Source organism: Pipistrellus kuhlii, unplaced genomic scaffold (assembly GCF_014108245.1).
Source record: "Pipistrellus kuhlii isolate mPipKuh1 unplaced genomic scaffold, mPipKuh1.p scaffold_m20_p_29, whole genome shotgun sequence".
In the NCBI taxonomy this organism is placed as follows: domain Eukaryota; kingdom Metazoa; phylum Chordata; class Mammalia; order Chiroptera; family Vespertilionidae; genus Pipistrellus; species Pipistrellus kuhlii.
The window spans coordinates 3,839,424-3,862,875 of record NW_023425528.1 but is presented as its reverse complement, the minus strand read 5'-3'; the positions used below and the strand labels follow the sequence as shown (position 1 = coordinate 3,862,875).

At 37.1% G+C, this 23,452-nt stretch overlaps 1 protein-coding gene across 1 annotated transcript in view; it reads right to left on the bottom strand.

Annotated features, from left to right (window-relative positions):
* The window catches only part of TRPC5 (transient receptor potential cation channel subfamily C member 5), a 352,280-nt gene that overhangs the window by 161,064 nt on the left and 167,764 nt on the right, over window positions 1-23,452 (bottom strand). The window contains exon 2 of the mRNA XM_036454471.2: window positions 7,644-8,042. Within this exon, the coding sequence (XP_036310364.1) occupies window positions 7,644-8,021 (378 nt within the window). The 5' untranslated portion in view covers window positions 8,022-8,042. The remainder of the gene's footprint in view (window positions 1-7,643; window positions 8,043-23,452) is intronic.

Below are 23,452 nucleotides of genomic sequence, written 5' to 3'. Positions count from 1 at the left end.
AATGGTCCACTGCATGACTGACACTTAGCATATTAGGCTTTTATTATTTAGGGCAGTGACTTTTAAATGTTTGAAGGTACATCTAGATGGTTATATCTAGCTAAAATTTTGAAAATAAATAATGGAGCTTTTGGTAGATATTGGTCTACAAAGGGAGAAGTGACAGAACTCTTGGTAGCACTAATAGCAAAGGATTTGAAAAAGAGACTAACAGTTAATGGTCAGAGAGAGAAAAGTAACCTTATAGGCATGATATGGACACTAAGAGAGTTGTCAACTAATGAGATTAAAATGCCACACACTTATTGGACTTGTATGTATGTGGAGAAAAGGAATATGAAAGAGGAAAGTCAAATATCAATATGGACAATTCCTCATAAATATTTGCTACCTTCAGCCCCTGAGTGATGTGGCTTTAGCTTCTTTCTTTCATCCCATGCTAGCTCTCTCAGCTCCCACTGCCATTCAGAGGACCAGTAACAACCAGCTGGGATGGTGGTAACTGTTCACCATGGTCCCAACTAAGGATTGGCTCAACTAATGTCAATAGACTCATTCTTCTTTACTCCAATTAGGAACAGAAAAAAAAGGGGGGGGGCAGATGAGCACAGGAACCCAGCAACTACTGTTTGTGATATGATTTAGGACCCACCTGTCCCAGTGTTCTGACTCTGAATAAGGTATCTGTGGCCTTCCTCTATGATGCTAATCTCATGAAGGTAACATGAGCCCCAAGAATTATTTTTTTTTCTGTAACCCATCACTACAGGACCTACTGTGAACAAGCCACCATCATTCCCACTATGGATTTCATTGTCCATTTACTTCCTTCTGACCAATGTGCCTCCCTCCTTTCTTCTTTTCCAGCTGAAAGCCTGTTTCTTATTTGAAATGTTCCGCCTTTGAAATCTGTCTACTTGTATCCAGAGTAACCTCCTATATTGTCCATGTTACACATTTTGCATGTTGTAGCATGTTTCCTTGTACTATTCTATTTCTTTCCCATGTTTGTTGTTTGAATATGGGAAAGAATCAGTACAGGTGGTATTTGGTGCACTGGGATGAAACTAATGGAGGGGAGATGGAAGAGCTCTCAATGTTGCACTGATATTTCACTCTTGGACTGAGTTTGTGACAAGAGCCTTATCTGGGAAAACCAAAAACAGTAAAGAGCCTGGGGTGAAAAGAAAACAAAATAGTTGACCTCTAGAAAACTGTACCTGTGAGGTGAAGGAGGACAGAAAAGAAGAGGTAACTCCTTAAGTAGACATGTGTATGTGGATTAAAGGCTATTCACAACTATGAGGTTACAGAAAGAAAGCCCTGAGTTGGTGGTAACCCTGAAGAGAGATGAGAAGGGCCATGTCTAAAAAACATCATGGATTTCTATTTAGTCATTGTGTTTGAGATTACTTTATGGTTTCTTCCTTGCGAAGTGTTATGTATCCAGATCTGTTGGTCTACTTGAGTCCAAGTTTAAATACTTTTTTTTCCTGAAAGGCAAACATCACTGTCTTCAATATTTTGTTACCCTTGGAAGACAAAAATCCATGTCCATTAAGATGGGTGGACTGCTTAGACAACATGTGCATGTCTGTTCTCCCCATGAGACTATAAATTTCTAAAGGGCACTAACTGTATCTTTCAAATTTATTGTGAAGCACATGATTAGTAGTCATAAATGCCTAGAAAATTGAATGGAACTGAAGAGAATTAGAGAATTAATATTTACTGGAACTCTGTCATCAATGAGTTATTCTAGACAGACACTACTTTTGTTTACTTTTGGCTTTTTTGTAAATAAAGTGGTAACTTCTAATGATTCCTTGGAAGCAGAGTGGAGTAGTAGAAAGAGTGGCTGGGGAGATAGGAAGCTTTTGTGTTGGTACAGGGCTCAGCTAAGTGACCTTGGACATGTCACTTCAGAACGAATGATCTCTAAGCTCTCTACAATTGTGATCTGTGAGTGAATTAGGCCAGGTTTATTAAAATTCAGCACAGATATATGAGTGGAGGTAACTCACTTTATCAGTTTAGATAATATGATGTCATGCAGTCACTCTGACCTTTTTTTTCCTATCAAGTGGCTGATTTATTTTCTTGATATAACCCATTTTTTTGGCCTAGAACTTTGTATAATTAAAATCATAGAATTAAAGCTGTTACTCAGATTATTATAGGCATAAAAACCTACTGTTATATTGGGAAATTCAGGTAACAAAGATTAGGTAATATTAATAGTTTGTATTAGTGTTTATGTGATTATGTCAAATGTTAAATAATAATTCTCATTTTAAACTTGCAACAACCTATGATGTAGATAATATCATTAACCCCATTATACAGGTAAGGAAAATGATGCTCAATCAGGGTAAACACCATTCCAAAGGTCATGCAGTCTGAACTGTTAGCTATTATGTGTTAGTGGTACATAATACTTTAAAAAATAATTTTGATTAGCCAGAAGGTCATATCATCACAGATTCAATGAATAGGAATAGTAGTTAGAACTAGCTATCATTTATTGAATATCCATGTATCAGGCACTTTTATAAGTAATATACTGTACATGTATTTTTTTATATAATTCTCACTATAACTATGAAATAGACTCCATTGTCACTCCCATTTACAAATAAAGAAACTGAGGTTTTGAGAGATTAAGTGACTTGTCCAGGTAAACAAATCTCAGAAGTGGATGACTCCAAATAGCAGGGTGACTTTTACACTTCTCTCTCTTAATTTCAGCTTCCATATTGACTGATATTTATAGGTTGGACTCTTTAGCCCCTCTAGGTGCCCCAGTCACCTTTTCCTGGGCCCTTAGTGTCCCACTCCACACTGTTCAATCTCTGAGACCAAGGATCAGACTGGAGAAGTAGTAAATAGAGTGCCTTGTTGCTGATTTTCTATAGTCTCAATACAAACACCAGTGTTGCTGAGACTTAATCTTGCTAGCTCATCTGTGAGACCAATTTCAATTTGGAGCCACAGAAAAATGAGTAATTATGGCAGAGCTCACAAGGGTGGGTCATGGGAAGAAGGTTGTCTTAGCCTCTTTCCTCCTGTCTGCATTGATGCAAGTGACCAAGAAAGAAAATTACTTGGGTGGGCTGTTGATACAGAGGCCAGCAGCTTTACCTCTCTGTTGCTCACATACTTATATTTTAGTGAACAAGGAGGAATGACTTTGAGACTGACGCGCTGCCTACTGCTCTAAGGAGGTGGTTAAGGAGGGATGACTTTGAGGTCATGCAGCTTGCCTGACAACAAACGGGAGACCATTGCCATCAAGGCCAGGCAGAAAGCGGTAATCTATGAACTGGGCCCGCTTGTTCACCAGTCTCTCCCTCTCACTGTACTGGTGTTGACTTGTGATGAGTACCACTTGCCAGCTGGTCTCTCCACACAATATGATGGGTTAAGTCAATAATCTTTACAACTGATAGAGTAAAGCTGAAAATAATAGTCACTGACTTCTGTTTAGCATTTTTTTTCAAAAGACTAACATTTTATTTTATTTCTTCTTTATAATAGTTCTGTAGATTAGGTAGGGGCAAATATTATTAGCTTTATTTTACAGATGAGGTGTGATTCCACAATTGAATGTGTGTAAAAGATACCCAAATGACACCCAACTTAATGAATTGCCCAAGGTCTTTGGCCTGCTACAACTGGCTAGTACCTGAAACTCTGAATTAGAGCCTATCATTCTGTTTTCTAGACCAGTAGTTTTCCAGGTATGCTTGCTCCTCAGGCAGAAAGCAGGTTTGAGAGTGTGGTTTGTGTGTGTGTGTGTGTGTGTGTGTGTGTGTGTGTGTGAACAAGTAGGGATTTGGGTCCCAATCTGAACTTAAACTAGGGAAGTTGTGCTTGGGTTAGTTTGTCTGTTTTACATCTGGGCAGAATTTCATTTAATGTAAAGCTCCAAAAACGTTTGAAAACCACTTATCTAGGCTAGTATTTCTCATAAAGAGTATAGTGGGTTGAAGTGTGTCCCCTTAAAAGATATGTTAAAGTCTTAAACCTCAGTACCTATGAATGTGATCTTATTTGAAAAAAGGATGTAGATGTAATGAAGTTAAAATGAGGTCATCTTGGATTAGGGTAGGCCCCAAACCAAATCTCTGGTGTCTTTATAAGAGAAAAGAGAGGGATATTTGGACACAAAAACACTGAAGAGAACTCTATGTGATGAGAAAGGAGAGACTGAAGTGATGTGGCTATAAGCCAAGGCATGGAATAGATTCTCCTTAGAGCAGCGGTTCTCAACCTTTCCAATGCAACCCTTTAATACAGTTCCTCATGTTGCGGTGACCACCAACCATAAAATTATTTTTGTTGCTACTTCATAACTGTAATTTTGCTACTGTTATGAATCGTAATGTAAGTATATGCGTTTTCTCATGGATTTAGGTGATCCTGCTAGTGGTTCTCAACCTGTGGGAGCCTATTGTCTTAGAACAACTGCCTTAGTGGCTCCAGAAGGAACTAGCCCTCCCAACACCTTTATTTTGAACTTCTGGCCTCCTGAACTATGAGAGAAACCATTTCTTTATTTAAAGTCACCCAGTTTGTGGTATTTTGTTATGACAGATATGTGAAACAAATACAAAGAGGTATATAGAACTATTATCTAGAAACAAGTGGGCTTATTAAAATTTTGATTACAGGCCCAATCCCCAAGATTCTGATTCTGTAAGGTATGTAATGGGACTTAAGGAAGTGCATTTTGACAAGTTTTCAACGGGCACAATTAATGATCTTTGAGCTCTTTGTGACCATACACAGTCTTTGGATTGTTGCTGGATTTGCTGTCCCTCCTTACTGATGCTTTTCTAGTGATGCCCAGAGTCAGTGAGCTGAAGGGAGTAGATTTAATGGATGAGAAATAGGCTGATATTAAACCTTCTGTAGTCCAAAATATTTGAATTTTGAGAATTATTTGAGTATTTACCCCAAGGAATCACAAGACCTCCAAGTCACCAAAATCTACTTATATTGAAATAGGCCATAATGGTGTAGTGGTTCCAGACTAGATACTGCCAAGAGGGTCATATTTCTGAGGCATCATGAAGGCCACAGAATAACACACACAAGAAGACAGTACAGTAACCCCCCCGCACACACACTATGTTCTACTTGTCTAGTGCAAGGAATTCAATCTAATAGAGCACCACCATTTTTACTTAAAGAGTTGCCCCTATTAAAAATTCAGGTCTCCATGTAAGTGTTGAAGTCAGTGTCAGCCATTTGTGCCTGGCCTCTAATCTTTATCTGAAAGCAGTTTTGATAGGCTAGAAGAGGACAGTGGACTGAGGTCAAGAGGAAGCTGAGGGGGTCTTGCTGACAGCTTGAGGTCAAACTCCATGTCCAATAAAGCTAAAGAGGGCACTAGTTTACACAAGATTGATGGAGGTCAGCTGTGCCCAATCCCTTGGAGAAATGGGGGAGAGCCTCTGTGAAAAAGGACAGGTGTTTGGATTCTGTTTGTGGGAGGAGTGTCTTGAGAGTCTCCTAACCACCTGGATCCAAGGTCCTTCAGGAAGCCTGTGTTTACTCACATCCCTGCTTGCCCCTGCTAAATAAATATTGTTTCTATCTCCCCAAAAGGCAGATCTCCTGCACTGTGACAGTCTGTTGTTATAGTTACTGATGTCTGAATTAATACAGCGATTTCAAAGCAATGGAAGAAAATGAAATTTAGCAGAGGCTAATACGGGGGTTGGGAGGGAGAGAAGAGAAAGAAGAGAAGGCTACTGAAGAGCTGACAGCTTTGTGTGTTTGTAATATGGTGTCATATTTGGATATGGAGAAAGGAGGTCTTATACTAGCAGTGTGTCTGAAGGATCTTGGTAAAGACAGATTCCTCCAAATAGCTTTACCCAAGTTTAATATGCCTGATATTTCACCATTAGTTATTCATTTCTGAGTGAAGCTCTGCCTTTCTCCAGGGAAGATCATGCCTTAGATTGTACTTTAGTGTAAGTTTATCTAGTACCTTTCTTTCTCTGAGTATGCCAGAGCAATAGGGAAAGATGGAGGAAGTAGGGGCCATCAAATAAGAACTTGGCCTACTTTCAAAACTCAGGGTTGATATTGCTAGTGTCCTCTTTGGAACCACCTCTGTGCTATTTTCTCTTTCAAAACAGTTATGATGATAAATGGGAGTGAATATGAAAGTCTTCCACATTTGATAACTCAGTATTTTCTTTGTCTCTACCATTCACTCAATTCCATGCTCAAAAGGAAGAAATACAATCAGGAGATGTGCTTGACTTGAGGGGTTTAGAAAAGACTAGGGAAGATAGGACTGGTAAAGACTGTTAATGAAGACTGTTGAGTGCTAGGATTCTTAAGTTCGTTTCTCTTCTAATGGGAAGACATGGTAGTTGCTGAAATGATGGACAGGAATTGTAGAATTATTACAATATTTTGGGAAGAATAAGCAGCATCATTGTTCAGAATGGGTTGGGAGAAAGAAAGAGGCTAGAGGAAGAGAGTCCAGTTAGAAGATTTTAATGTTACTCTAGGTATAGTGTTTCCCAAAGTGTGGTACGTGTACCCCCAGGGGTACTGGAAAAGTTTGATGGGGGTACACGTTGCACCGGAGTTTGGTGGGGATATGCACTGCACCGTGCTTAGCTGCGCCTAATTTTACGTTCTCATGAATACGCGGAGTACTCAGCGTTATGAAAATTATAGAAGGGGTACACATATATCAAAAGTTTGGGAAACACTGCTCTAAGACATTGATTCCTAAATCTGAGTATTCATAAGAATTCCCTAGAGGGGTTATTAAGACACAGCTTGCCGGGCCTCATCCCCAGAGTTTACAATTCAGTTTCTGGTGATGCCTGAGGATTTTCATTCACATTTAGCAAGTTCCCCTGGTGATGCTAATGCTGGAACACACTTGAGAACCAGTATTCTAGAAGAGAGATGATAAGGACTAGAGGCACAGTGGTGGGAGTTTGGTTAGAGAGGAAAGTATGTAAGATATATTAGGAATGAAGAAAGCACAAGGTTTAGGAACTGGATATGGAGGGAAGTGAGGGGAAGGACTTGAAGATGACTCCAGAATATAAAACATAGATATCTCTGAGGGTAGGGGAAACTCCTGACAAACACCTAAACATCTAAGTGGAATGCAGTTACATGACAGGTACTAGAAAAATATGTGAGCCCCTGTATCCATTTTCATTTTCATTGTGACTCTCATGCTTAAAAGCCTCCTGTCCTTCAGGAGAGAAACTAATAAAAGGAGAAAGCTCAGGTTTCTGTTTGGTTTATTCTTTTGTAGAATATAACTTTGAGTAGAGAAATAAAATAAAGATAGAGAGCAGAGGGCAGGGAGGGTAGAAGAAGCTTGAATATTTTGGAAATGGAGAACACACTTTTTGGTTGTTAAGTATTGAATATATAAGGGAAAATACTAATAAGAAAATGACAAATGAGTAAAATTCAGCATAGGCCATGCAGGGTGGCTCTAGGATACTACCCGAGAACACTGATTAGAGCAGAGGGTTGTCATGATAGCGCTTCTCAACTCTAGCCTACCTGAACTTCCCTAGTTTCAAGGCTTCTGATTTTGGTTTCGTGTTGTCTCTGGCTATTTTCAATCCTATAGGAACTTCTCTTACCTGCTTCTCTCCACTGGGCCTCTTGTAGCTGAGCAGAAGCTCCACAGCACCCACCACTTCCTTGCGGATAGCATAGAGCAAGGCATCACCTACATACACACTGTGGTTCAGCAGTAGCTCCATTATCTCCAAGTTTTCATTCTCAATGGCAATGAGCAGAGCACTCCGTCCCAGAGGATCCATGCAGTTGATGTTGACATTGTAGTAGATCTCTGCCTCCTGGAGGGCCTGCTTCACAGTGGCATAGTCCCCCTTCTCTACAGCATTGAGGAAGGCCTTCTCCTCTGCAGAGAGCTCAGTCTCAGCCCTCACAATTTGCAGTGGGATTCGGTCTCTGTATGGTGAGTAGTTGACCTTTTTGTAGTACAGTTGGGCCATTGTTCATAGCAATTTAGAAACCTGAATAAGGAGAGAAAGGGAGACCGAAGATATTCTTAGATACCCGAAGGTCTCAAATGGCTAACTGTAGAGGCAGCCTTGCTAATGGGTTGGAAAACCCAAAACTTTTCTTTTTATTTTACACCTCATTATTTTGTTAATACTATGGTGATTTAAAAAATATATCTTTATTGTTGAAAGTATTACAGATATCTCCTTTGATTGTTTGTGTTTTTTTTCCCTTTGACCCCCTCAATCCCATACCCACCCATCCCAAGTCTTTACCACTCTATTGTCTGTGTCCATGAGTTATGCATATAAGTTCCCTGGTTAATCACTTCCCTACTACCCTACTTCCACCTTCCCTCTGGAATTTGTCAGTCTGTTCCATCCTTCTATGTCTCTAGTTCTATTTTATTCACCAGGTTATTTTGTTCATTAGATTCCACATATAAATGAGATCATGTTATCCTTATCTTTCTTTGACTGGCTTGTTTCACTTAGCATAATACTCTACAGGTCCATCCATGATATTGGAAATAGTAAGAGTTCTTTCTTTTTTTATACCATTGTGTAAATATACCACAGCTTTTTTATCCATTCATCTGCTGATGAATCCCAAACTGTTTTAATGTCACAATCTTTTGCTTCTTGAAAAGGAGTATATCAGAAAAAGCCCAGGCTTTGGAGTCAGAAAAACCTGGGCTCAAATCCTGACTGTACCAGCTCTGTGACCTTGGATAAGTTACTCAAACCAAGCCCTCCATGTTTCAATTTATTATTATTAAGATAATATGTATAGCAGTTATCATTATGCACCAGGCTCTGTGTTAAAGAATAATTTCTATCTTATAAAGCTATTGTGAGAGTCAAATAAGGTAATGCATTATCAAAGCAGCTGGCTCAGAATAAACCTCCTGAAACATGGAACAAGGTAGTTCCTTCCTTCTCTTCTGCTGCCTGAAAATACTCATGATAATACTTCTGATTGGTGATGCAAAGTTGGAGTTCATCTTTGGCCAATTTCTTTGGGCTCTGGACCTATGGGCTTGTGTTGATTTTCAGGATTGCATTTGCAGTTGTCCCAGATGCAGCTCCTGGATTACAATCCTGGTTTAGTGCTAACTGAAATTCTGTTTCTTGCTGCTGTTCACCTGGGAGAGGGATACTGGTTCCAATAGACCAAAGGCAGCTAGCTGCAAAAAAATAAGCACAGACACTCTGTTCACTCATGATTTTTTCCTTCACTATTCCAAACCAAGAAACTGATAGATGTGATTCAAATGTGAGAAGTGAATGGTCTGTTTTACATACCCCACATCTAAAGCCAGATTTTCATAGAATTTAATTTAAAGTAAAATCTATTATTGAGTTCCTGCAATGTGTTTAACTTTGTGATAAAATACGGCAGCATAGTATTCCATTTTGTAGATGTACCACACTGCTTTTCATAGTGGTTGTATCAGTCTACATTCCCACCAGCAGTGGATAAGGGTTCTCTTTTTTTCCACAACCCATACAACTCTTGTTGCTGCTTGTCTTGTTGATAATGGCCACTCTGATTGGTGTAAGGGGGTATTTCATTGTAGTTTTAATTTGCATTTCCCTGATTGTCAGTGAGTTTGAACATCTTTTCATATATCTATTGGCTGTTTGTATGGCTTCTTGGGAGAGGTGTACTTCAGGTCCTCTTCCCACTTTTTGATTGGATTACTTGTTTCATGTTGAGTTTTATGAGTTCTTTATATATTTTGAAAATTAAGCCTTTGTTGGAGTAGCTACTATTTGCAAATATCATCTCCCATCTGGTTGGCTGCCTGTTTGTTTTGTTATCCACTTCTTTTGCTATATAGAAGCTCTTCAGTTTGATATAGTCCCATTCATTTATGTTTGCCTTTACCTCCCTTGCCTTTGGGGTCAAGTCCATAAAATGTTCTCTACCACCTAGATCCATAAGTTTGGTACCTATATTTTATTCTATGGGACTTATAGTTTTGGGTCATATGTTTAAGTCTTTGATCCATTTCAAATTAATTTTTTTACATGAGAACAAACTGCAATCTTGTTTCATTCATTTGAATGTGGCTTTCCAGTTTTCCCATGACCATTTATTGAAGACACTATCTTTACTCCAATGTGCATTTCTGGCTCCTTTGTCAAAAATTATCTGTTCAAACATTTGGTTTTATAGCTGGGTTCTCTATTCTGTTCCATTGATCTGTGAATCTGTTTCTCTGCCAATACCATGTTGTTCTTTTTTTCAGGATTTCTTTGACTATTCTGAGTCTTTTGTGGTTTCAAACAAATCTGATGATTTCTCATTCTACTGTATTTCTTTAAAAAATGACATTGGGATTTTGATGGAGATTGCTTTGTGTAAAATGGCCATTTTAACTATGTTGATTCTTCTAATCCATGAAGATGGGATATTTTTCCATTTAGTTGTGTCTTTTTCAATCTGTTTGAAAAATGTTTTGTAATTTTCAATATATATTGTAAATAGGTCTTTCACATTCTTTGTTAAGTTTATTCCTAGGTATTTTACTAGTATTCTTTTGGTTGCTATGTATTGAAAAAGAAATTGTTTTCTACATTTCTTTTTCTGAAGTTTTGTTGTTGGTATAAAGGAAGGCAATGGATTTTTGCACATTGGTTTTATATTCTGCAATTTGACTGTATTTGTTTATTGTTTCCAATAGTTTTTTGGTAGATTCTTTAGTTTTTTTTTTATATACAGCATCATGTCATCTTCAGAATGACAGTTTGACTTCTTCCTTCCCTATTTGGATGCTTTTAATTTCTTTCTCTTGCCTTATTGCTCTGGTTAGAACTTCCAGTAGTATCTATAATAATAAAAGTGTAATATGCTAATTAGACCAGATGTCCTTCTTGACCACCTTCCAGATGAAGCCAGGGCTGTGAAGGTAGCCTGGTTCCTGTGTGCCAGAGGGAAGCCGGTACCAGGAGCCAGGGGAAGGAAAGCCTACTCTTGCATGAATTTCATGCATTAGGCCTCTAATGTTGAATAAGAGTGGTGAGAATGGCCGAAACTGGTTTGGCTCAGTGGTAGAGCGTTGGCCTGCGGACTGAAAGGTTCCGGGTTTGATTCCGGACAAGGGCGTGTATATTGGTTGCGAGCACATCCCCGGCAGGGGGTGTGCAAGAGGCAGCTGGTCGATGTTTCTCTCTCATCGACATTTCTAGCTCTCTATCTCTCTCCCTTCCTCTCTAAAAAATCAATAAAAAATATTTTTAAAAAAGAGTGGTGAGAATGGACATCCTTGTCTTATTCCTGATCTTAAGGGAAAAGCTTTCAGTTTTTCACCATTTGGCTAAGGGTTTATCATATACTAGAGGCCCAGTGCACAAAATTCATGCACAGGGGTGGGGAGTGTCCCTCAGCCCAGCCTGCACCCTGTCCAATCTGGAATCCCTTGAGGGATATCCTAGATAGGGCCTAAACAGAAGGTTAGACATCCCTCTCCCAATCTAGGACTGCTGGCTCCCAACCATTCTCCTGCCTACCTGCCTGATTGCCCCTGTTTCTGCCTGCCAGCCTGATGACCCCATAACCACTCCCCTGCCATCCTGATTGACACCTAACTGCTCCCCTGATGGCCCAATTGCCCCTAACTTCCCACACATGGATGCCTGGTTCACCCCCCAACTACCCTCCCTTGCAGGCCTGGGTCCCCCCTCCCCCAACCTCCTCCACTGCTGACCTGGCCACACCTAACTGCCCACAACTGCCCTCCCCTGCTGACCATCTTGTTGTGGCTATTTTGTGTCCACATGGGAGAAGCCATCTTTGACCACATGGGGGTGGCCATCTTGTGTCTTGGAGTGATGATCAATTTGCATATTACACGTTTATTCAATAGGATGTCCTTTATTAAGTTGAGGCACTTTCCTTCTATTCCTATTTTATTGAGGGTCTTAATCATAAATTAAAATGTTGTATCTTATCAAATGCTTTTTCTGCATCTATTGACAAGATCATATAATTTTTATCCTTTCTTTTATTAATGTGGTGTATTACGTTGATTGATTTGTGAATGCTGACCCATCCTTTTGCCCTTGGAATGAATCCCACTTGATTGTGATGTATTACTTTTTGGATGTACTTATGTATTAGATTACTTAGTATTTTGGTTAGGATTTTTGAGTCTGTATTCATCAGGGATATTGGTTTGTAGTTTTCTTTTTTTGTGTTATCTTTGCCAGGTTTTAGTATCTCTGTTATATCGGCTTCATAGAATGTGTTGGAAGTATTGCCTCTTCTTCAATTTTTTAGAAGACTTTGAAAAGAATAGGCTTTAATTCAACCTTGAACATTTGGTATTATAGAATTCACTGGTGAAACTATCTTGTCCTGGATGACTTCTTCTTCTCCTTCTGGAGGTTTTTTGTTTTTTATGGTTATTTCAATTTCCTCACTGCTGATCAATTTATTTAGATTTTCTATTTCTTCATGATTTAGTCTAGGAAAGTTATATATTTCTAGGAATGTATCCATTTCTTCTAGTTCATGAATTTGGTGGCATAAAGGCTTTCATAATATTCTAGTATGATCCTTTGTTTATCTGTGATGTCTGTAGTGATTTCTCCGCTCTCATTTCTGATTTTGTTTATATGGGTCTTTTACATTTTTCCTTAGTGAGTCTAGCCAAGGGTTTGTCAATTTTATTAATCTTTTCAAAGAACCAGCTCTTTGTTTTATTTATTTTTTTGTATAGTTGTTTTGTTCTCTACTTCATTCAATTCTGTTCTGATTTTTATTATTTCCTTTCTTCTGCAAACTTTGAGTTGCTTTCATTCTTCTTTTTCTAGTCTTTTTAGGTGTGACATTAGTTTGTTTACTTGGAATTTATCTTGTTTCTTGAGATAGGCCTGTAGTGATATAAACTTCCCTTTTATTACAGCTTTCTCTGCATCCCAGAGGTTTTGATATATTTTGTTATCATTCTCCATTGTCTCTATATATCTTTTGATATAATCTTTTATTTCTTCTTTGACCCAGTCATTTTTTTATCAGTATGTTGTTTAATCTCCATGTATTTGTAGGGTTTTTTAAATCTCCTTTTTGCAGTTGATTTCTAATTTCATAGCATTATAGTCAGAAAATATACTTGGAATAATTTCAATCTTTTTGAATTTGTTTATGCTAGTTCTGTGACCCAAAATATGGTTTATCCTTGAGAATGTTCTATGTGCACAGGAGAAGAATGTATAGTCTGATGTTCTGGGATGAAATGTTCTGTAAATGTTGATTATATCCATTGTGTTTAGTGTTTCATTTAAGGTTGATAGTTCTTTATGGACTTTTTGTTTGGTTGATCTGTCTATAGCTGTCAATGAAGTATTAAGGTTTCCAACTATAATTGTGTTTTGACTGTTTCTCCCTTTAGTTCTGTTAGTAACTGTTTAATATATCTCGGTGCTCCCTGGTTGGGCACATATATATTAAGAAGTGTTATGTTTTTATGATTTAGTGTTCACTTTATCATCATAAAGTGTCCATCTTTATCTCTTATTATCTTTGTTACCTTGAGGTCTACTTTGTCATATGCCTACACCTGCTTTTTGTGGATGTTATTTGCTTGGAGAATCATTTTCCACCCTTTGACTTTTTTAAAAAAAATTAATTTAATTTAATTTAATTTAATTTAATTTAATTTTTTCACCCTTTGACTTTGAATCTACCTTTGTCTCTGCTGTTTAGATGTGTCTCTTATAGGCAGCATATGGTTAGGTTTTATTTTTTGATCTACTCTTCTACTCTGTGCCTCTTTACTGGTGAATTTAAACCATTTATATTTAGGCTAATTATTGATGTAATTACCCCCCCCGCCATCGCTCCCCAGCCCCCCACTCATGCCCTCACTTCCCTAGTGTCTGTGTCCATTGGTTAGGCTTATATGCATGCATACAAGTCCTTTGGTTGATCTCTTCCCCTTACCCCCACCCTCCCCTACCTTCCCTCTGATGTTTGATTGTCTGATCCATGTATCTCTGTCTCTGGATCTGTGTCTTGTTTGGGGAATTTCTGTGTGTGGTTGCCATTAGTTTTATAAAAAGTGAAATTGCATATATACTATAGTTTTTTTTTCCCTTTTGAGTGCATCTGATCTTTATCTTCCTTTGCCTGTTCATACCTGTCCCTCTTTCCCTTGTATGTTCTTAAAAAGAGATGTAAAAAAAAGAAGCATTTCCTTTTGTGTCTATGAATGTTGTAATTTGCATGTGATAACAAAGACTTTGATAGCCACCTTCAGATTCTGAGGATAGCCAACCTAAAAGATGGAGGCTACACTATGAGGATAGCATAAATTGGGTCTTTTATGACATTTTGAGCCACTGAATTAATCAATCTGAGAGCTGATCAACCGCTAGACTTTCGATTTTGTGAGATGAAAACTCCCTTTTTGTTAACCCTCTTTTGGAATGTTTTTCTGTTACAAGATGTCAAAATTATTCTAAGTGACAAGATTCTCTGGAAAATTACCAAAATCAAATAATATATAAGTAGATATCCTGAACATATTAATAATCATAACAAAAATTAAAATAGTTTGAAATATCTACCAATTAAAATTCATTCAGCTAGGTGATTATATGGCTATATATAAAACTTTAAAAATACAGATGGGTATCTTTTTAAAAATATATATATTTTATTGATTCTTTTTTAGAAAGGAAGGGAGAGGGGTAGAGAGTTAAAAACATTGATGAGAAGAAACATCCATCAGCTGCTTTTTGCACACCCAGCACTGGGGATCTTCCTGCAAACAAGGTACATGCCCTTGACTGGAATCGAACCTGAGACCCTCCAGTCCACATGCCAATGCTTTATCCATTGAGCCAAAGTCGTTAGGGCCAGATGGTATCTTTATATTAAAAGTATTTTAGCTGTGGCTGGATAAGTCAATTGATTGAGTGTCATCCCATGCACCAAAGGGTTGCAAGTTTGGTTACCAGTCTGGGCACATGCCCTGGTTGCAGGCTCAATTTCCAATAGGAGGCATGCAAGAAGTAGCCAAATGATGCTTTTCTCTCACCTGATGTTTCTCTCTCATCATCTCCTTCCTCTCTCTCTAAAACAAAACAAATATATAAATATTTCAGTTTATAGAAAAAGGAAAAACCTCAATTAATTCTACAGAGCTAGCATAATCTTAATGATAAAAGATTAATAAAGGTACACCAAATGAAAACTGTAGATAAATTTCAACCATGAAAATAATTACCATAATTCTAAATAAACAGTAGTGTATTTGAAGAGTAATACAGTATAACTAAGTAGAATTTATCCTAAAAGTACAAGCATGGTTGAATATGAGGCATTTTCAATATAATTCAGTAAATAAGTCTATAACTTAAAGAAAAAACACACACATGATTTTATTAATACAAATAATTTGATATAACTCAGCACCTACTCCTTAAAAATTGGAAGAGAAATTAACTACTTATGCACAAAAGATTCTTTACCTCAAATCAATAACAAATACCATAATAAATTATGAAATACTGGACCCATTGCTATTAAAGTCACAAATAAGATAAGGATGTCATTATCAGCATTATTATGTACATTTAAAGTTATATATTATAATAGAGGATATGAAAATATTATAAATATTAAAAGAGGAGACAAATTACCTTTATATGCAAATAATATATTTGTATAATAATACACCTGGGAAACTTTTTAAATCTCTTAGAATAAATAAGATTCTTTGGTAAGGTGACAGAATGTAAGAAAAATATACACATATCAACTACTTTGAAAAATTGATAAAATGAGTTATCATAATCTCTCAGAAATTGAAATGGAAAAAATACAATGCACCTTAGTTATAACATCTTATGGTATCTATGAATAAATTTACATAGAAAAGAACAGGATCCATATAAATGAAGTCACTGAAGGTGATAAAGCAAGACCAAATAAAATAGAAAAACACATTATGCTACTGAAAAAACTAATAAAAATGTTATTTCTTCTTAACTTAAGATTTAAAAAGCATTCCATTTTTGTTTATGGAGCTGGACAAAAAAAGTAAAGTTTAAATGAAAGGATAAATGTTTAAAAATTTTCATAGAAATTTTGATTAAGAAAAAAATCACATTATAAAAAATGACAGAGTAAGCAACTTCAAAAACCCATATCTCCACTAATGCAATGATTAGCGTAGTAAACACCACCAGAATCAACTTTTTTTGAATTCTGAAATCTAATAAAAACTTACAACCAGAGTAGTGCTTAGTGAAGAAAGAAGCTACTAAATTTTGGTAAGAAGGTATTGTGGCAATTTTACTGAACTGCTGACCATTCCCTACTCCTTAACTTGTAGATAGCCATGGGGATAGTGGCCTACATTTCTAGTGTGGGTTGCTGGTGCCAAGGTAAAGGGGAATATGGATTTTATTCTCAAAGAATTGTGATTATATATTTTGACTGATCAATTCCTATATATTGAGTTGCTATATGAAAAAGAGGGATCATCTCAGAGGATTGACTTTTTTACCTCTTTTTGGTATTTCTCCAAGGTGGAGCAGCCTCTGCAGCAGTGTTTGCCAAATACTAAATGGTAGATTTGAGCAGGTAGAAAAAAGAATCAGTGAAGCTGAAGCCATATCAATTGAAATAATCCAGTTTGAGGAGCAGAAAGTAAAAAGCAATGAAGAGGGGTAAATAGATCCTCAGAGGTATGTGAGACACTCTCACCAACAGATGCATATAATAGGTGCCCCAGAAAGAGAGGAGAAACAGAAACAGGCAGAAAATAAATTTGAGAAAATAATGGCCCAAAACTTCCAAAATTTGATGAAACACATTAATCTATATATTCAAGAGGGTCAACAAACTCCAAGATGGCTGAATTCAAATAAATTCCACACTGAAACACATAATTACCAAACTGTAAAAAAAAAAAACAAAAAAAAAAAACACAAAAAAAAAAACACACACACACAAAAAAACCAAAGATAAGATCTTGAAAGCAGCTAGATATGTGACTTGTTATGTATAAGAGTTACTCAGTAAAATTAACAGCCAATTTCTATTCATAAACTATGGAGGGCACAGGCTGTTGAATGAGATATTTGAAATGTTGAAGAAAAAAACTTTCAACAAAATTCTATATCCTAGAAAACTATTCCTAAAAAAGGAAGGTGATATTAAGACATTGCCAGATATACAGAATCTGAGGGAGATCATTGTCTGTAAACCTATCCTAGAAGCATGCTAGTGGTACTCCTTCAAACTAGATAGTTATTAAAAGACACACAAAGAAATAGAAAAGTCACCTTTAAAGTAACTCTATAGCTAACTATAAAGCCAGTATTATTGTACTTCTTATTTGTAAGTTTTCTTTTTTGTTCCCCGTAGATGACTGAAAAAAGAAACACATAGAACAAAAATTATAAATTTATGTGAATGGGTACACACACAATAAATAAAATGTAGATTGTGACAATAACAACATAAAGGGGGAAGGATGTAGCTGCATAGAAACAGAGTTTTTTATACTATTGAAACTAAGTTATTAATTCAAAGTAGTTTGCTATAAATTAGAGGTATTAATTATAATTGCCATGGTGACCAGTAAAAATAGCTAAAAACACATATAGAATAGAAAATGAGAATTAAATAAAAATGATACACTACAAAAATCAATTAAACACAAAAAGGGCTGTATTGAAGGAAGCGAGGCATGAAAATATATAGACACATAGAAAACAAATAGATAAAATGGTAAAAATATTGTAAGTCCAGTAATTATAGTTTTAAGGATTTGGGTGAGGGTACTAGGAGGTAACGATGTCCCATCTGCATATGTTGGTTTTTGGAAACATCAGGAAGGAGAGATCCAGTCAGCATGTGTAGCACAGCATTGAAATCTGGTGATATAAAATTAGGAGTAATCAGCATTTTGATCAAAGGTTCTTAACTGTGGCTGCACATTAGAATAATCTGTGGAGCTTTTGAAAAAATACTCATGGTTGGGTCACAGTACCCTTCCACCATTGTAATTTAAAAATAGCTTCCCAGATGAATATAACATGCATCCAAGATTGAATGCCATCATTGTAAGTGGTAATTGAAGCTGTTGGGGGTAGATATGATCATCAGAGAAAGTGCAAAGAGAAAAGGGGAACTGGAGAACAAATTTCTACTTAGAGTGGAGAAGGGTATAGAGCGCCAATATCCAGTACAGTAGCCACTAGCCACTTGTGATTATTTAAATTTAAATGAATTAAAATGAAATAAAAATTCAGGTCTGTATTTGAGCCAGTCACATTTCAAACACTTTAATAAACAGATGACTTGTGGCTACTATATTGGAAAGGACAGATATAGGACATTTTAATCATTACAGAAAGTTCCATTGGATGGCATGGGATGATCCAATTGTCTCTTCTACCTCTCATCTGTCTGTAGTACAGAGGACTCTTCCAAATTCATGTTAGAAATATAGAGTATTCATGTTAAGATGTAGGTACTTTCACTTCCCTAATGAATTTTCATGGCTATGGACATGTGGTATTTTTATTTTGTAAGATTTTCAACTCTTTGGTCACTACTCTTTCAACTCTTTGGTCACAACTCTTTGGTCACTATTCAAGAGGAGTTATGTAGAACTGCTGGCAACTGGATTAAATCAATGCTTTTTTATTTTCTCTGGTGTGAAAAATATATATTTGTTTCCCTCAAGTCACTCAGCTATATGGGGGAGTTTAAATCTGTTGTTAAACACTCGTTATCACTTTGCATGATGTTTCTTGAAGTAGTCAAGGAAAAGGCAGAATGGGATGACACTAATTATCAATACAATGAATACTAGGCAGTGTAATTGGTTAAACGTTTTGCATTTGATTATCAGTCTTAGGGTTGGCTTTCACCCCAAATCCCAGAGGCCTTGAGTAATGAATGTCTGGCCCCCCTCTGTTACCCTTTCACCTTGGAATATAAAGTGGCAATGTTCACCTAGGAACTTATTGGCCAAACCCTCCTTAAATGGGGTCAAAAGGACTCTAAAAAATTTTTTTATGCTAAAAATGAGGAAATCTGGGTGAATGGATACATGGGCAGTCTTTATAATTTTCTTACAACTTTTCTGTTTTTGAAATTATCCTATATAATAGGCTAATATGCAAATCAACCAAACAGCAGAACGAGCAGTCACTATGATGGGCACTGACCACCAGGAGGCAGATACTCAATGCAGGGGCTGCTCTTGGTCATCAGTGCATTCCACCAGGGGGAGCACTGCTCAGCCAGAAGCCAGGCTCACAGCTGGAGAGCACAGCAGCTGTGGCAGTAATCTCTCCTGTTTCTACAGCAGCACTAAGACTGTCTGATTGCCAGCTTAGGCCTAGGGGGAGCGGGCCTAAGCCATCAGTTGGATATCCCCCAAGGGCTCCCAGACTGTGAAAGGGTGCAGGGCTGAGGGATCCGGCCAAACCCTGTCCCCCCCCCCCCCAAGTGCATAAATTTCATGCACTGAGCCTCTAGTTTTAAAATAAAAATTATGAAAAGTTACTTAAACCAGCAAATCATGGATTCTCATAAAAATATAACAATGTGGCTTAAAATAAAGAAATATTTCCGGTCTCCCCCCATGCATTTTTTTTTATGAGTTACTGTATATACTAGTACATGTTCTATCCAGTTTTCTTCATTTGATGTTTTGTGAGAATGTCTCACCTATCTGTAATAATATTCTTTATATCGCCTGCCTTCCCACCACCTATTTCCCTTGTGGGGCAGTGGCTCTGCTAGGTGAGACTGAGACAGGATGTTTCATACATCAAATGTTAAAACATTACATTAAATGGCTACATAGTATTTTATTGGGTTAGATCAGGTTTACCATAATTTACTAAACTAGTCCATAGTTTGAGGATCTTTAGGGTTTATTTCTTTTATCCCTGCTATTGTAAATAATGCTTCGATACATACTTTTTTGTACATGAAGATTTTTATATAGTTTATTCAAGTTATTTGCACAATATAACTTCCAAGAAATAAACTTACTGGGTCAAAACCAGGACCATGGAACTTTTGCTATAAGTCAGAATGGGGAAGGAAGAGAAAAATTTTAGAGTATTTCAAAGTAATAAAAAATGAGACTTGCTAAAAAAAAACAACAACAGGAGTTGGTAATCAAAAGACTATAGGAGGTGATGTATAGAGAAAACTCAATATGATATCTAAGTTTTAAAATTATTTTATTTTTAGAATTTTATTATTTATTAAAGTATAATTGACATATACTCATTTCAGGTATATAGCATAGTGATTTAACATTTATATACCTTATGATGTGATCACTACAGTAAGTCTAGTAACCATCTGACACCACACAAAGTTATTACAGTTTTATTGACTTCTTCCCTATGCTGCACATTACATTTAAGCCCGAGTGACTAAAAGAGTGGTAATGCTGCTATCTATGTGACTTAGAAAGGCTCTTCACTAGGCTAATTATTAATGTCCTAAGACAGTGGTCGGCAAATCACGGCTTGTGAGCTACATGCTGCTCTTTGGCCCCTTGAGTGTGGCTCTTCCACAAAATACCTCGTGTGGGCGTGCACTTACAGTACAATTAAAACTTCATGGCCTGTGCTCAGAAGTCGGTTTTTGGCCTGGGCGAGTCTATTGTGAAGAAGTGGTATAGAACACTCAAGGACCAAAGAGCTGCATGTAGCTTGCGAGCTGCAGTTTGCCAACCATTCTCCTAAGAGTTTTTGTCAAATGGATTCTATTTCTACATGACTTTCATTTTTACTTCAAAGATGCTTATTTTGCTTTCTTCTTGGTCTTCATTTAGCAGTGGCTCTTAAAACTTTGACTGTTTCTCTGTCCCAGTGGATTCTGCCAAGTAATGATCTTAAATGCTTGAATGCACTCAAGAAGGTCTGCTGAGTACTTACCATGCAATCTCCTTCGGTGTGACTGTTTAGCAACTTTCTCATTTTGCAAATTGTAATCTCTAAAACCAGCTCACCCTTGTTATTCCTTAGATGGTTTAACTTTTGTATAGGATATATTTCCTACAAAGTTGGTTAGTTCTCCATCTCCCTGCCTACCCTAACAGATAAGATTAGGACTTGAAATGTTAAAATAGTAAAGTTTTAAAACAAAAAATAAAAATTTGTCAGGGGACTTACCCAGAAATAATGGTACATACCTCTACATGTAAAGTGGTGCAGGTTAAAGAATAGTGTCCTGGGAATTAGTAGACCTGGATTCGAGTCTCAGCTCTTCCACTAATTTGAAATATGAACTCGAGCAAGTCACATTACCTCTTTAAGTCTCTGTTTCCTTTTTTGTGAAATGAGGGGGATAGTAAGGTGATTATTAATATGAATGCCAGCCCCTAAATAAACTATTTATTAAAAATAATAAATCCTTATACAGTATTGGCAATATTTATTATACTTAGAGACCATTGAATTAGCTATAGCACCAAGTGAGAGACTCATTTATCATCAGTTAGCCATGTGTTTCTCCATAAAGACAAACAGGAATGATTCAGACTAAAAAATGAATTTGAGTCTCAGTTACTGGTTTGGGCTGCTTTTGTAGATGAAAGAAACTAAATAATCTACATTAAATCACTGTTCCCTTTGACACTGAGGTCAGTCCAACATTATATTCCCCTGCTCCTAAGGTAGAATAGAAGAGAGCCCAAAGATGAGGTTGCTCTGATTTTTTGAGTCTTATGCCTACAGCTCTTGAGTGCTGATTCCCAGAAATAGCATTCATACTGTTTCAGGGGTCCTCAAACTTTTTAAAGTGGGGGCCAGATCACGGTCCCTCAGAGAGCTGGAGGGCCGGACTATATGAACTACTAATTCCTACTGTAACACCTCGGCTGCGCTCACTGCCCAAAAAACCTGGCGGGCCAGGTCAGACTCCTCTGCGGGCCGCATGTGGCCCACGGGCCATAGTTTGAAGACCCCTGCTAGATTCTAGAGTCATCTTAATGAATTCTAGTGATTTCCATCATAAGGTAAACCAGTATAAGATCTTTCATCTCATCAAGACTCTGAGGAGTGCATTGTTAGAAGAGAGGATTTTCCCCTCCATTATGCCCTTTCAAAGAAGTAGGACCATTGTCAGAGTATCTCTATTGCAAAAGGATCCCCTTAAGCTCTCTCCACAACTTAATGATCCCCTTATGCTCTCTCCACAACTTAGCTTTAGTGCTTCTAAAATTTGGACAGTAGATCACATAGAACTCAAGATGCTCTCTGTAGACCCCATAAAATATTGCTATAAATTTAATCCATATTTGCTGAGGCTTTGCATCCATTACTTTAATGCAATGAGTATTATGCAAATAGAGGGGCATACTCATACAAAAACTCTGCCTAGTAAATCTTTCATCTCCTGCAGCAACTCAAGTCCTGTTTTCTCATGCTGTCTATTCTCTTAGCTACCTATTCTATCTACATCTTGCTCTCTAGATTAAATGCTGATGTGAAACTGTGTTCTTCGCTGCAAATTTCAGCTTATTTTCAGAATTTTCTGCTTCTAAGACTCCCTCAGGTTACAATTGCCCTCTTTTGCATCTTTTTATCTCCTGCCCACTTTCCCTTATGAGGAAGTCGCTCTTACAGATGAGATTGAGATAGTATGTTTCTTTCTTCTTCATTTTTTTTGTTACCAAATGATTGCTTTTGTTTTCTCTTTTAGGACTCTCTTGGAATTGGGTGAGGTAATTTTGTTTATTTCAACAAAAATTCAGAGTTTTGAAAATTTGTCTAGGTATAATTCCAAGTGTCCATTATCAACAGATACAAAAAAGGCTGTTGCTGAGAAAATTAAATTATAGTGTGATAAAAACTTTGCAAGATACTTGATCAATGGAAGTAAATATTCTAAATTTAAAATGAAATCAGACTTCTATTACTGCCACAAATTATAATTTTTACAGTTTTTTTTAAGTTCCCTTTAGGAGGAAATATTTCAATTTGGTTTAAACTGAATATCTTTTGGGGTAATTAGCAGACATTGTCTATGAAGGTCATGGAAAACAGCACTTGACACTAAACATACGGTTTGAGATCCAGAAGGGACAAAAATCATTATTAGGGCACATAGAAAATGAATGCCAATTAAATTAAAACTACCACCTGGCTAGTTTAGTTTATTCTTCTTTTGAAATTGTAAGCATGCATTTATTTATTGCTTAATTTTATTGAATTTACTGGCATGACATTGTTCAATAAAATTCTTGAAGAAGAAGATTTGGAGTTACTCATTCTTAGTGTGAATGTACTGGGAATCAGGGATCCCAGGCGTATGCAATGAGGAACAAAGTCTAGTCACTGATGCTCATTGCTGCCTGTTGTGTGGAGATTCAGGGTCCCTGATTTGCTTGGGAGACCGGGTTGCTCAGTCGCACTGTGTTGGC